Consider the following 14,783-nt stretch of genomic DNA (forward strand, 5'->3'; position numbering starts at 1 on the left):
ATGCGGAAAGTATACAGGCTTTTCAAGGCCAAGCAATACATATTGTCGGGGGGGATATAGAAATTTTTGGAACTCATTCCCTCTGTTATTCAAATATAGTACATTACAATTTCTTCCTAGTAACCCAGTCAACTCCGTTTTGGTTGGAAGTCCCAAGCCTAGTCACTGTTTTCGCTGAAATCTCCCTTCATCATTGGAAGGCCTGTCAAAAATGGTTGAGGGCTGTCTCTTTCTAAAAGTTATTAGTTTGCCCAATCACCATGGATAACAATCAGTGAGGACAATTTTGCATCTGATCTGAGCAGGGCAGTGGCTTTTCAAAGAAGCTAATTGGTCACTGCCATTGCCACAAGAATCTGTCGCCTTAATGGCAGAGCTATAAACTCCACAGGGATTTGAGTCGTTGGTGAGAGAAACGTCCACATCACACGCAGTATTTAAGAGGCAGGCCAACCCAATCTCATAAAAAAATACTTTTACGTTTTGGAATATTGGTGTCAAACTCGTCTACAGGAATATTTAAGATTTTTAGGGGGAAAGCGTCTATTAAAATTAACAGCAAAAATTGGAATGCCCAATTCTCCATAAATAGAAAATGAAGTCCTATTTTCTAGATAATAAAGCTCTATGACAAAGTCATCACTTGGTTTTATATCCGTTATTTTTTTTTTTTCGTTTAATGATGTCACCGTAGTTACAGTTACAAGCTCCAGATCCAGTGTAAATGACGCTCACAGCTGCACAATTGCATTTATTCTGAATTGTCAGTTGTTTAGAAGTATTCTGACACTTTTCTCAAACTGGTAAATCACTAATATTAAAGCATAACGACACCCGCACAACTGCCTCACCAGATTATGACTCTAATAGGTCCTAGTGAAGGTCTTGGGATTGTAGATGTTTGTCAGCCAATCAGCGTCCTCATGATGTAATTTCCCTGTAGCTCCAAAGCTATTAGTTACATGGCAGTTTACACCTTGGGGAAGACCATGAAGATTTTTTTCGCATCACAATCTTTGCAGGGGTCCTACTCCAGTTGAGCATCATCTTTTTGAGAGAAGTGGAAATGCTAACGGATGAATCTCCAGGTATTTCACATTTCAGTTTAAGCAGTCTCCCACATTCCCATTTCCACAACTAACTGGGCAAAAAGTCTTCACTGATGCAAGACAACCAAGGACAATTGGACTGCAGCTTTTCATTGGTCCTGGACGTCCAAACATCAAGCCATGTAAGGCTGTTATTTTTGTGCTAATTTTGTTCCATGTATGTTTATGTGAATATGTTCTGCATATACCAGCAGTGTTGGGGGTAACTAATTGAATTTAGCTACAAAAAATTTCAGTATTCAGTAGCTCAACTATAGCTTTTGTAACAAGGTCCAGCTACAGCATGCTACATTGCTGTTTTCGGTAACATGAATCTGAATCATTAATGTTCCTGGAGATCTGCCTGCCTGCAGAGTTCAGTTCCAGCCATGTAAAAGTGCTTCCTAAAATCTTAATTAGTTGGTTCAGCAGTATTTGATTAAGGCTGGAGCTTAACTTTGCAGGAAGGTAAAAAAAAAAAAAAAAAAACGAGTTTGACTGCAGTTTGCATGTGTCAGATTGAAATACTTGGCAAGCTACAATTTCTTAGTAGTTTCACCCACACTGTTTGCAAGTTCATATATAAATTATATAAACATTTTATTATTTGTTTGGAAAATAATAAAATTGTATCTGTTGAGGCATTCATTGAAATCAGTGCACATTAAAAAAGTGTTACACCAAAACATTTTCCTTTCATGCTTTTGTTTCAAAAAGATCATCAAAAGAATATTAGTTCCTTTTTGTCCTATTAAACAAAACACAAATGTGTGTGTTGCGAGTGGGGTGGGGCCGAGGGACGTGGGAACAAAGAGTGAGGCCGGCAATGATTGTGAAATCAGTGACACCTGCGACCCACTGCCGGTCTCTTGTCCTTCACTGTCGTCGCTCCAGTTTTATATCCTTCCATCTCTTACGTGGGACTCGAGACCGGCAGTGGGTCGCAGGTGTCACTGATTTCCCAATCATTGCCGGCCTCCCTCCTTGTTCCCACGTCCCTCGGCCCCGCCCCACTCGCCACAGTGTGGCTTTATTTTTATTTACGTTCTGACAAATAATTTTGACTGCACTGAAATTAATGAATGTTGCTGCATTCTTACGCCATAAATGTTACAAAATTTGTGGCAGAAAAAGTCAATTCTTAACTACACTGAATAAAATTATATTTTTGCCCCCATTTTTAATGAGCTGAACTCAAAGATCTAAGACTTTTTCTATGTACACAAAAGGCCTATTTCTCTCAAATATTGTTCACAAATCTGTCTAAATCTGTATTAGTGAGCACTTCTCCTTTGCTGAGATAATCAGTAAACCTCACAGGTGTGGCATATCAAGATGCTGATTAGACAGCATGATTATTGCACAGGTATGCCTTAGGCTGGCCACAAAAAAAGGCCACTCTAAAATGTGCAGTTTTACTGTATTGGGGGGTCCGAAAACCAGTAATTATCTGGTGTGACCACCATTTTCCTGACGCAGTGCACCACATCTTCGCATAGAGTTGATCAGGTTGTTGATTGTGACCTGTAGAATGTTGGTCCACTCCTCTTCAATGGCTGTGTGAAGTTGCTGGATATTGGCAGGAACTGGAACACGCCGTCTTATACGCCACCCCAGAGCATCCCAAACATGCTCAGTGGGTGACATGTCCGGTGTGTATGCTAACCATGCAAGAACTGGGATGTTTTCAGCTTCCAGGAATTGTGTACAGATCCTTGCAACATGAGGTGATGTTAGTGGATGAATGGCACAACAGTGGGCCTTAGGATCTCATCACGGTATATCTGTGCATTCAAAATGCCATCAATAAAATGCACCTGTTAATTTTCCATAACATATGCCTGCCCATACCATTTCCCTAACAACACCATGGGCCACTCGATCCACAACATTGACATCAGCAAACCCTCACCCACATGACCCAATACATGCTGTCTGCCATCTGCCCAGCACAGTGAAAACCGGGATTCATCCATGAAGAGAACACCTCTCCGAAGTGCCAGACGCCATCAAATGTGAGCATTAGCCCACTCAAGTCAGTTACGACGATGAACTGCAGTCAGGTTGAGACCCCAATGAAGACGACGAGCATGCAGATGAGCTTCCCTGAGATGGTTGCTGACAGTTTGTGCAGAGTTTGTGGAGGTCCTGGGCTGGTGTGGTTACACGTGGTCTGCGGTTGTGAGGCCGGTTGGATGTACTGCCAAATTATCTGAAACGCCTTTGGAGATGGCTTCTAGTAGAGAAATGAACATTTAATTCATGCCAATTGTACATTCCCTCAAAACTCGCAACATCTGTGGCATTGTGCTGTGTGATAAAACTGCACATTTCAGAGTGGCCTTTTATTGTGGCCAGCCTAAGACACATCTGTGCAATAATCATGCTGTCTAATCAGCATCTTGATATGCCACACCTGTGAGGTGGATGGATTATCTCGGGAAAGGATAAGTGCTCACTAACACAGATTTAGGCCCCATTTACACAATGGGAAAACGCAGATATTTCCCTGCGTTTTGGCCTGTCATTTACACAAAAACGCAGTTTTTATCCCTGAAAACGATTATTTCTAAAAACTCCGGCCAAAGTGGAGATTTCTGAAAACGCCGGTTATGTGTTGCCGTGTCAACTGGGAGAAACGGGGTTTTAGGTTCTCAAACGTCACATTATGCTCCAGAAAATGCTTAACGTCATGTGAGCGCCCTATGTTTAGAGTTTGTTTGGGTAACGTTACTGTTTGATCATGGATGCTGTTAAGGTGGTACTCATTTTTACGTTTGTGCAAATGCTTTTGGTCTTTGCATTTGCAAACACAACTGCTGTATTATATCGAGGAGCAGAGGCCATGTCTGTGTTGTTTTGAAAGGAACAGAAAGTTGCTCGATTTTGAGGATTCCGATTGGCTTGCATGGCTTTATCCTTCTCCCTACACTGCCGCCCATAGGTTTGGCATAGTTATGATGGCGCTCGACGGCGTATTTATGCGGGTTGATGTAAACGACAACTTTTTTGAAAACGATGTTGTGTGCATGATGTTATTTTTGGAATCGGAGGGGGGGGAATATTCGTTTCTCTAAATACCCGGCTATGTGTAAATGTGGCATTAAACAGATTTGTGAACAATATTTGAGAGAAATAGGCTTTTTGTGAACATAGAGCCTTTGATCTTTGAGTTCACAATTAATATTCTTGGCAACATCAGCTTCTTAAATGAACTTCCACTCTTCCTTCAGGAACTGTGCCTAACCCATATGACATTTCACACTTGTAAGACATTTTATACACATGGGAATCTGTTACAATTCATCGTACTAAGGCCTTAGTGCATGCATTTACTGTCAGGTGCTGTATTATGTTGCACAACAGCCTTTTGCGTAAAATAATTGTGTCTCATAAATCAAACGTGAAGGCCAACTAAAGGAACACCACTTCATTCCTCATGAAAAAATATTACCCAGGAGAGATTTCTATGCACAGGAAACATTTATGCAGTACATAAAGACAGTAATACTTTTGTTTGTTTGGTTCTTCTAAGGATAATGAATAACATGATGGGAACCCAGTTTTTCAAATAAGTTGTTGTAAGCCTTTGTGACTAAATTCTTAATGGGAAACACTAAAAAAGGAATTTGGAATAATGTACTGGCTTCTCGTTTCCACATATTGAAAGTGAATGGGGATCTGGGCTGATACAAAAGTCAATTATTTAAAAAAGTTTTGACATAAAATAACTCATGCTGCACATTTGGAGTCATATGATATGAGGAAGAGTTATATTTATTAATTGACTGTCCACAATCAATTCAAATTAAAATATGGCATATTTAGACAATTCTCTTTTGATTCTAATTAAATAGTGACTTAAATTTGGACATATGGCTATTGTAAATCATATTACGGTAAGTAGTTTTTAATATAATCTTATTTATGTACTTATCTTTTCTTAATTTTGGAGCTTGACTGGATGGATCTCCATTTATTTACTTCACTGGCCAGTACAATTGTTAACATTCTTTGTTTCATGTGGATTTGGAAAAACATGAGGTGTCAGTGAATGATAATGAGAATTATTTTTCGAGTGAACCATGTTTTTAAGTCTCCATGTCTTGGTACTGCTGAACAGATGGCCTGCAAGCTGCCATTGGGTCTGCTTAGCAAATATGGGAATACACTTCTGACAGCATAACACCTCAGGTAAGCCTTTTTCATACCATGCATTAATAATATGATTAGAACATTTGTTTTCATGGCACATTTTAAAGTGTTTCTGGAAATTTCAATAAAATATATATTATTTAAAATAAAGATTATTTCCCATTCAATATGTGGTCTTGTTTTCCATCAAACTGGTTTAACGGTGTCGTTTTATTAGCACACTTTGTTGTGTCAGTTATAATGCTTTGGTTATGGTTGGTGATCAGGTGACAGGGTAGTTCAGTCTTTCCAAAATGTCCAATGATTGCAGGAATAATTTTTAATGTAATCACACAGAAGACACCCACTAAAATGTCATTCAGTGTAACAGTAGTTCATATACCAAAAAAATAAAAATCTTGTCAGGCATATTAGAATCATCAGATGACATTAAAAGACATTAAAATGATAATGAATTGAGTATTTGGTGACTCCACTGTGATCCTTAAAGGGTTAGTTCACCCAATAATCAAAATTATGTCATTAATGACTCACCCTCATGTCGTTCCAAACCAGTGAAACCTCGTTCATCTTCAGAACACAGTTTAAGATATTTTAGATTTAGTCCAAGAGCTCTCAGTCCCTCGATTGAAGCTGTGTGTACGGTCTACTGTCCATGTCCAGAAAGGTAAGAAAAACATCATCAAAGTAGTCCATGTGACATCAAGAGGGTCAGTTAGAATATTTTTAAAGTTCATCTTCAGTTCTCTCTTCACAGCAGTTCGGTCAGTGTACTGTTTGAGTAAATGATTTACTCCGGGATATTGGTTTGTTTTAACTCAGAGGGAGTGTCAGCCACATTAAAAAAGTAAAAACCTTAAGTCATTTGTGGATTAATGCTTATGCGAACCATTTCAAACGATTCCGTTCGATTCCTTGAACTAGTTGAAGAAGATCCGGTTACATCAAATGATTAGTTCGCGAACCGGATATCACTACACTTCAGTGTTTATAAATCTCACAACAGACCGGAAGAGAAGACAATGCTGAATCAGTCATAGTTTTTGCTATTTTTTGGACCAAAATGTATTTTTCGATGCTTCAAAATATTCTAACTGACCCTCTGATGTCACATGGACTACTTTGATGATGTTTTTCTTACCTTTCTGGAAATGGACAGTATACCGTACACACAGCTTCAATGGAGGGACTGAGAGCTCTCGGACTAAATCTAAAATATCTTAAACTGTGTTCATGAAGATGAACAGAGGTCTTACTGGTTTGGAACAACATGAGGGTGAGTTATTAATGACATAATTTTGATTATTGGGTGAACTAACCCTTTAAGGATCACAGTGGAGTCACCAAATACTCAATTCATTATCATTTTAAATCTTGTGTGATGTTAACTCCACTATGGATTGGACCTTAGGATGTGTTCACATATGGTAAAATTTGTTCGGTAAAACAAACTGGTTCAAAATGTGTTGAATGTGTTTGAGGCAATTTGGAGCTAAACTCTGCAGGACAGTGGCTTTCTAGTCCCAAGTTTGGACACCCCTGTCCTAAGGTCCCAAACTTTGGTACACACCAAACAAGTGGACCAAGACTCACCTTTTGAGGGGGTCTTGGTCTGCTTGTTTGTTGTGCACCAAGGTTTGGGACCTTAGGATGTTTCTGGTATGCCGTCTGGATGTTTCTGGTATGCCTAGCAAGACCTTGATTAACTGGTTCAGGTGTGTTTAATTGGGTCTCAACCTGAACTTTTAAGGATAGTGGCCCTCCAGGAGCAGGACTGGACACCCCTTCCTTAGGATGTGTGTACACTTGGCAGGTTTGGTGTGATTAAACTCTGGTGCGATTGTTCTGTTAGTGTGGTTCATTTCAATAACTATGTACGCTGCCACCCAAACCTTGGTGCACACCAAACAGTGCTAATGGTGGTATAGCAGATTTGAGTCAGGTCTGCAATATGTCCTTACCCATTATCACTTTCTTACAGTTTAATTTCCTGTACATTATTTGCATTCTAAAATTTACTTTTCCAATAATGTGGTGGCAATTTCTTAAGTTGATTGACTTAATTACTTGATTGAATTGATTAAAGTTAAAGGTGACAACCACTTACAAACTGAAAATGGATGGCAAATATAGATTTAACAGGTACATTGGATAACTTAAATACATTGTTTAGTTGCACTTCATCAGCAATAAAGCACAAATTCAGTGCAATGATTGCTGGTGAGCTTAGAGAAATGATAAATGCCTAACTTAACTGTTTTTAATTGACTACAACCTTTTACTCTAGTTTTATTTCAAAGTGACATCTCATGCCCCAAAAAGAAAAACATTAAATCACTGTATGGTTAGGGGCTCTGTAGGGCTGCTCTGCCTTCTGTATGTAAACTGGGCTGTAGAAAACCCTAGCAGCGACAGCAGAGACAGGAGACTAAAGGCAGAGAGAGAAATAGGAGGGAAGGAAAGATCACCACGCGACAGCCTAGATGTTTTGAACAAATGGAGGTCAACTAAAGAGAGAGAAGAATGAGGGATAGAGGCAAATGATAAAACATGCATCACTGTGTCACTGAAGTGGACATGCTTGCAACAATATCTTCTAACTAGACGCCAGTGCTGGCTGGCTAGTAACTGATATGATAATTGACATGTAATATGGATTATATAATTATGTTTAAAAATGAAGGTCTTGTAATTAGAGTATATTACATTATAATGGTCATAATTAGATTACAGTTACTTTTTAATTTGTTACATGATTACATATTTACACAATGGCAGTAAATTCAAAATGTATTCATTTTCCCATATCCTTCTTTTTATCTTTTAAATTCTACTTTTTTAAAATCCTACTGTGTCATACCATTTAGCTTTACTAAACTGACAATATAGACTGGTCATGTACATAAATTAGCAAATCATGCTTCTAACTTTGGGTGAATAAAGCAAAAAGCAATTAGTATTACAAAGAACTATGCATGTTACTACAATAGTGATGTACAGCTATGAAACAATATGTTTTCATCATATCCAGTAACCCTGTTGTCAATTCTGCTATTTTCTGACCACTTGTGATCACATCACTCCAGACAGATTTTAATACCAGGTAGATGTAAAAATGATGGGTGTAAGCCTTACGCTGGGCTTTACAATGTCCAGCTTTACTATAAATATTTACACCCGTTGCACCAACTAAAACTACGATCAGGCGCAACTATGGATGTAGTAAATGATGTGTGTCCATGCAGACACATTGTCCCTCAGTGATAGCCGAGATGACATTCATGTTGCAATGGCTACAACTCCTAACACAAAACTGAATTGCTCAAGACATCATTACAAGTGAAGCCACCGAACCATGATTTCATTGAGTAAACATTTCCTAACAAGTCCGCATTTTTATATCTAAAGTCTTCTGGGACATTCCCAAGACAGATTTCTTTAAACATTAAAAGTAAAAGGCGACAGGTTAAGTAAAATATAATGAATGTAATACAATACCTCTCTCTAGAGTACATTTTTTCTAGCTGACAATTGAATGTCTTTTCTAAGGTAAATGTGATGTTACGTGATATTGTTTCATATGTTTTTCTGACATCTTTCTGTGGCTGAAACCCCAACATTTTTTACATAAGTTTTTATTTTGTGATAAAATAAGCCAAATTTGAAAGCTGATACTTTATTTCTCATTAAAAGTAACAAAACACAAAACTTACAAATAATGAATATACTTAGACTTGAAATATTTCCAAGCATTCATACTGTCCTACCAAGCAAAATGTCGAATGTTACAGTTTCTTTTAATAATCCCAGATTATATGTAATATTTTACTGCATAATTAAATGCTTTACAGAAATATATTTTGTATCAGGTCAAATTCAATTACTATATACTATCGCTTATCCTGCCCGAAAAGACCATAAACATTACCGTTTACATCTGCAGTAATATGAATGAAATTAATAAAAAAAAGATGTTTTTTTTTTTTTTTTTTATGTGCTGACAAAAATGTTGAAATATATTTATCTGCTCACCTTCTGTATATTCTTTAGTGCCATCAAGAGGGTCAAACCACACAACCAGCTAAAAATAAAGATGAAACTTCAGTCAAATACAAAAACACAGTTACTTTTATGTTCTATTAGACACACTTTCAAAACTGGTTCAGAATAAGTTCGTTTAATAAAAACAATATATTTATTAAACAGTTATAAATTTTCAAGTATTATGCCCATATTCTGTTACCTCTTCCTCCTTCAGGCTGGCATATTGATCCGGACAAGACTCTTGTAGAATCAGGCTGTTGTACCCATTCTTTAAAAGCTCCTCTTCAACATCCTCAGCTGGTAATTCATGCACAAATAGAATAAATCCTCAGAATATCAGAATCCAATCAGAATATAATTCTAATTCCAAAAAAGGCTGAGCATCCTCATATTACAAAATGTACACACCTCCTCCCCGATGATGGTGACTTTAGGAAAGCTCTTCGACAGGGATGCACATATACTCTTCTGAACAATCCTGTCAGCTATGTTAAACTGGTTTAAGACAGAGAATTTTAAAGAATCTGAAATCATGCAACTGTCAATCCTTTAGTAGAAAACAATTTCAATCAATGCAATGTTTACAGACAGAGAGATTGAGTTGATAGTTACAGTAAAGGCCTGTTTGTTTTATAGTCATCCTCGACAAAAGTTTTTGGGTGAAAGTCCATCTAACTGAGGACCTTTGACTTATTTCTGACCTTTAATTAGTAAAGTATAGAGGAAGTCCTGTGTCTCAGTAAAACATTTCAGCTCCATTAATTAATTTGGATCAGAGTGTTGACTAAAAATATGTGATATATCTTCATTTGTTGGATGGGATTAAACTGTAAATAAATTATTCATACTCAGAAGGAGGTGTATATCTTTATATATACATATTTCAACAAAATAATTTTATTACATGTGAATACAGGTAAACTAATCAACACTAAGATACATTAATATAATGCAAACAAGTTTACCAAGTGCACTTTACAGATCTATATTTAGACGGTTTTCCTTGTTTCCCACGTTCATCCATTGGCCGCTGGCCTGTATCCCATCTCTCCTTCCAGCTGTTCGGCTGTTAAAGTTCCCAGGATGGGCTGACAATCTGGATTAAACACGGAGTACGCACTCATTTCTCCAGGTTGTCGGGCTTTTGGGCTTCGAAGGCCCTCATAGAGCCAGTAGAATAACGATATAACAAAAAAGGGCAGGCCGAACTCAAGTTCTGAAAACAGTCCCAGCAGCGCGAGCCACAGCAGCACTTTGAGCAGGGTCAGACGGGTGAGGGACACCCGCTGAAGCCAACCAACACAGGTAGTGTTCAACAAATAATGACTGGGATCCTACAATGACAGGAAAATAATGGATTAGGCTTATTAGACAAAAATGGCATGGCTCATTATTAGTTTTATGTGTAATTTTGTCACTGTCCGTGTTTTTTTAAGTAGTAAGCAAAGTGTTGCCACACCTCAGTGTGTGGACAGGTGTTGGGCTTCTGATCTGGAGAACCATCGCTTATTGCTCTCGTTTCTCTCTGGATCACACGATCAGCAGGTTTGTTGGCTTCAGTCTGTGCTTTCTTTCGTTCTCTGAACTCAGCCAGCTTACACTCCATATCTAATACCTGAAAACATAGGGAAAATATATGAATGGATCTGCGTTGAAATCGCTATTACGTTCACGTGTCAATATTTACCAGACTTCCGTGTCCCTTGTCAGCAGATGCTTCTGGCTGTTTGTTTTGCTTGCTCTTACACTGAAAGGTTTGTTCCTCCAGGGGGCGCTTGGTGGCTCAAAAGCCAATTTCCGGTCGTTTTTTGTCTCAGTGAAAACATCATCATATTTAAAACGTATATTAATGTAAGTTTATTAATTCCAAATAATAATACAACACATAAACGAAACGGTAAGAGCGCAACAATCGCTGTAAAATAAATGAGCACGTGATCTCTAGCAATAGCACATCACTGTTATTGGTACAGGATGACTAGCGCTGTGAAAAGTAACAGTTATCACGTGACACATTTCAGCAAAGGCTCTAACAGTACTTTGACTAAAAATACACAGTTAAGAGATTAAATAAGAGAACTATTTAGACCAATCGTGATTCACAAATTAGACATTTCCGGTTGCAAAGCCTCGCCAATTCTTGAATGTAGTTCTGTTTTATCTCTTTTGGTAACGTTAGTTGTTGTTGCACACGGACACTTTTATGGCTGTACGCACCGTAAGTGCGCGTGCGCATGCGTCCGCGTCACATGAGAGGCTGTGGTTAGGTCCTGGTATCATCGATGTAAGTGCAAAGAAATGTGTAAAATATTACTTAGGTATAAAATAATAATATATTTACATCTGAGACTCCGAGAGAACGAACAGTCAGTGATTTTACGGTAAGCGGAGCTAACGTTGTATTGATAGAGAGCTGAACCCAGGATAGCTTTAATTCCTCATAACAACAACAGCATAGCATATAATATCCAAATATTGATATTATTTGCTATGTATAATAATCTATGCAGGTATTAATTCATAATATCTATGTATTATTCATTGGGTATTGCGTTTTGCCCATAATCTGAACCATAGCGTTGATGAGCTGTTTTTTTGTTTTTCGTTTGTTTGTTTGTTTGTTTTGTTTTTTAATCAGATCTCTTAAATGTAAACCGGGAAAATTTTTATTAAATATCATAACATAACTGAAATCGTACTTGTTATTTATCTAACTAAAAATGGGGATCATATGTGTTTTTTTTAATTGTTAAAAGTAGGCAATATGTACTTTTGTTAATTACAGTTGTCATTTTGATGTATTGAAAAATCCCACTTTGAAAAATATTTAATAGCCAACACTGTAGATAATAAAAACAGGTCAACATATTATATTATTACACTGTCTTGATTTTACAAAAACACATTTCAAAAGTAAAACAAATTTGAGAACAAATTACATATGTATATACATATAAACATATGTATATAGATATTACAGCTTTTTAAATTTTTAATGTTTTTTTGTGCTTTTTTTAATTGATTATTATGCTCTCTAATTAGGTTTATTATTTAGCATTTTAAGCAGTTGTTCAGCAAAAAGTGTGATTTTTCAGCAAATGTAATTGTCTAATTGTTTCATTTATATTTGTATTCATATCTCTGTGTACTTTCAGCATGTGGTATAGTTGACGTGTGAAAATAACTGGTTTGTGATGTTTGCACAACTTTTGGGGGAATATTTAAAATCCTGTGCAATATTATGTAGTTCATACAAATAGTATTACGTTAATTTAACATGCATAGTTAGTACGTGACTACCTTTGTTTGTCAAGTTTGTTTTTGGCATGCATTTGCAGGCTGCTTTGAACATGCTGTAAAATGGAAAACATTTCTAGAGACAGGACACCCCAAAAAAAATAGTTGAACTCCTCAATGATCCCGTTGCAGATATCGGTAGTGACTCTCCCCTGTGGAGTGAGCCAGCATGGCCTCTGCCCCAGCACAGCAACCCACACTCACTGTAGAGCAGGCGAGAGGTGAGAGGTCAGTCCTTAAATCATATGCTCAGGGGTCATGGCATGACTTAGACTCGTTTCCCGTTCATTACAGGTGTTCTTACTGAGGTGATCCAGGCCTTCTCCGTGCCTGAGAACGCAGCCCGCATGGAGGAAGCCAGAGAGAGCGCCTGCAACGACATGGGCAAGATGCTGCAGCTTGTGCTTCCTGTGGCCACTCAGATCCAACAGGAAGTCATCAAAGCATACGGCTTCAACAATGAAGGAGAAGGTGAGATTAAATGTGCAAACATGTAAACACAAACCAAATGCTGTCATTTCAACTGCTGCCTTTTTCCTTTCAGGTGTTCTCAGATTCGCCCGGCTGGTGAAGATGTATGAAACTCAGGACCCAGAGATCGCAGCCATGTCAGTGAAACTCAAGAGTCTCCTGCTGCCACCGCTCTCCACTCCTCCTATTGGCGGTGTCGTCCCGACCTCATAGAACCACGCAAAGTCCCAGTTCATAAAGTTCAAAACCGGTTCAACCGGTAAAAATTGTCTAGTGCAAACACATTCAGGATTTTCCATTTGAGTCAGTTTTAACATTTCTTTCAAGGGTGATTTAAACTGGGATGAAGTACAAATTGCACCACAGAAAGATACTGAATAAAAAGAAAACAAGTTATTGGTGAACTTATTCCCATTTTTTTGTCAGCGAAGCTAGGATTCAAACCATGGTCTTGCTCACATATTTATATTTTGTATTCTTATTCATTTTGCCATATTGAATGTGCATATTTGTCAAGCGTAACACTAATTTGTTGATGCCTTTTGTTTGTTTTTAAAGCTTTGTATACAGTTTGTGTTGATTATAGTCTCATGTGGTCAATATGATCATAAATGATAACCTGTGACATTGTTCTTGTGAACATTACTGTTTGAAAAACCAGTGAAACAGTGTTCACCAATAAAGTGATTTTTTTTCCTTGGTGGAAAGGTGTTTGTTATCACTAAATGACTACTTTTATTAATGTCTTTCTCTGTATTTTAGTTTTCTTTGTCCCAAGCGGGCCACATTTAAAATTTGAAGGGGAATAATCAACATGTTTATTAGATCCTGTACCCACTAAATTACTAAAAGAGCTGTTACCTGTAGCCGAAGAACCGCTTCTCAATATCATTAACTCGTCGTTATCTTTAGGTTTTATCTAAGGTCCCAAAACCATTCAAGCTGGCGGTTATCAAGCCTCTTATTAAGAAACCAAAACTAGATCCTAGTGTACTGGCAAATTATAGGCCTATTTCAAATCTTCCATTTATGTCTAAAATTTTAGAAAAAGTTGTGTCTGCTCAACTGCTCATTTTTATGCACCTTCCTGCATAAAAATGATCTGTATGAAGAATTTCAGTCAGGTTTTAGGCCCCACCATAGCACAGAAACTGCACTTGTTAAAATTACAAATGACCTGCTTCTTGCGTCAGATCAAGGCTGCATCTCATTTCTAGTCTTACTTGATCTTAGTGCTGCGTTCGACACCATAGATCATGACATACTCATAGATCGATTACAAAACTATACAGGTATTCAAGGGCAGGCTCTAAGATGGTTTAGATCCTACCTGTCCGATCGCTACCATTTTGTTTACTTAAATGGGGTGTCATCTCATTTATCATCAGTAAAATATGGAGTGCCACAAGGATCCGTCCTAGGTCCCCTTCTATTTTCAATATACATGTTGCCCCTTGGTAATATTATTAGAAAATACGGAATTAGCTTCCACTGTTATGCTGATGATACTCAGCTATATATCTCAACGAGACCAGATGAAACTTCCCAATTATCTAAGCTAACAGAGTGTGTTAAAAATGTAAAAGATTGGATGACAAATAATTTTCTCCAATTAAATTCGGATAAGACAGAGATATTAATTATTGGACCAAAATACACCACACAGAATCTTGTAGATTACAATCTGCAACTAGACGGATGTACTGTTACTTCCTCTACAGTCAGAAA

The 14,783-nt window shown here is 37.6% G+C and overlaps 2 protein-coding genes across 3 annotated transcripts; one reads left to right on the forward strand and one right to left on the reverse strand.

The window, feature by feature from the left end:
* Positions 1-10,168: 10,168 nt before the first annotated feature.
* On the reverse strand, positions 10,169-11,118 carry LOC132107035 (SAYSvFN domain-containing protein 1-like). Its single transcript, XM_059513168.1, has 3 exons — positions 10,975-11,118; positions 10,747-10,902; positions 10,169-10,621 (listed from the first exon to the last, which is right to left on the reverse strand). The coding sequence occupies exons 2-3, from the start codon at positions 10,891-10,893 to the stop codon at positions 10,304-10,306; spliced, it is 465 nt and encodes a 154-aa protein (XP_059369151.1). The 5' UTR covers positions 10,894-10,902; positions 10,975-11,118; the 3' UTR covers positions 10,169-10,303.
* Positions 11,119-11,507: 389 nt separating this feature from the next.
* On the forward strand, positions 11,508-13,793 carry LOC132107036 (protein C10-like). Of its 2 annotated transcripts, none has more exons than XM_059513170.1 (4): positions 11,508-11,571; positions 12,717-12,805; positions 12,879-13,055; positions 13,129-13,793. In XM_059513170.1, the coding sequence occupies exons 2-4, from the start codon at positions 12,754-12,756 to the stop codon at positions 13,266-13,268; spliced, it is 369 nt and encodes a 122-aa protein (XP_059369153.1). In that variant the 5' UTR covers positions 11,508-11,571; positions 12,717-12,753; the 3' UTR covers positions 13,269-13,793. The 2 variants fall into 2 exon arrangements, with proteins under 2 accessions (XP_059369153.1, XP_059369154.1); XM_059513171.1 differs by lacking the exon at positions 11,508-11,571 and adding an exon at positions 11,650-11,668.
* Positions 13,794-14,783: the final 990 nt, after the last annotated feature.

This window comes from Carassius carassius, chromosome 27 (genome assembly GCF_963082965.1).
Source record: "Carassius carassius chromosome 27, fCarCar2.1, whole genome shotgun sequence".
Taxonomy (NCBI): Eukaryota; Metazoa; Chordata; class Actinopteri; order Cypriniformes; family Cyprinidae; genus Carassius; species Carassius carassius.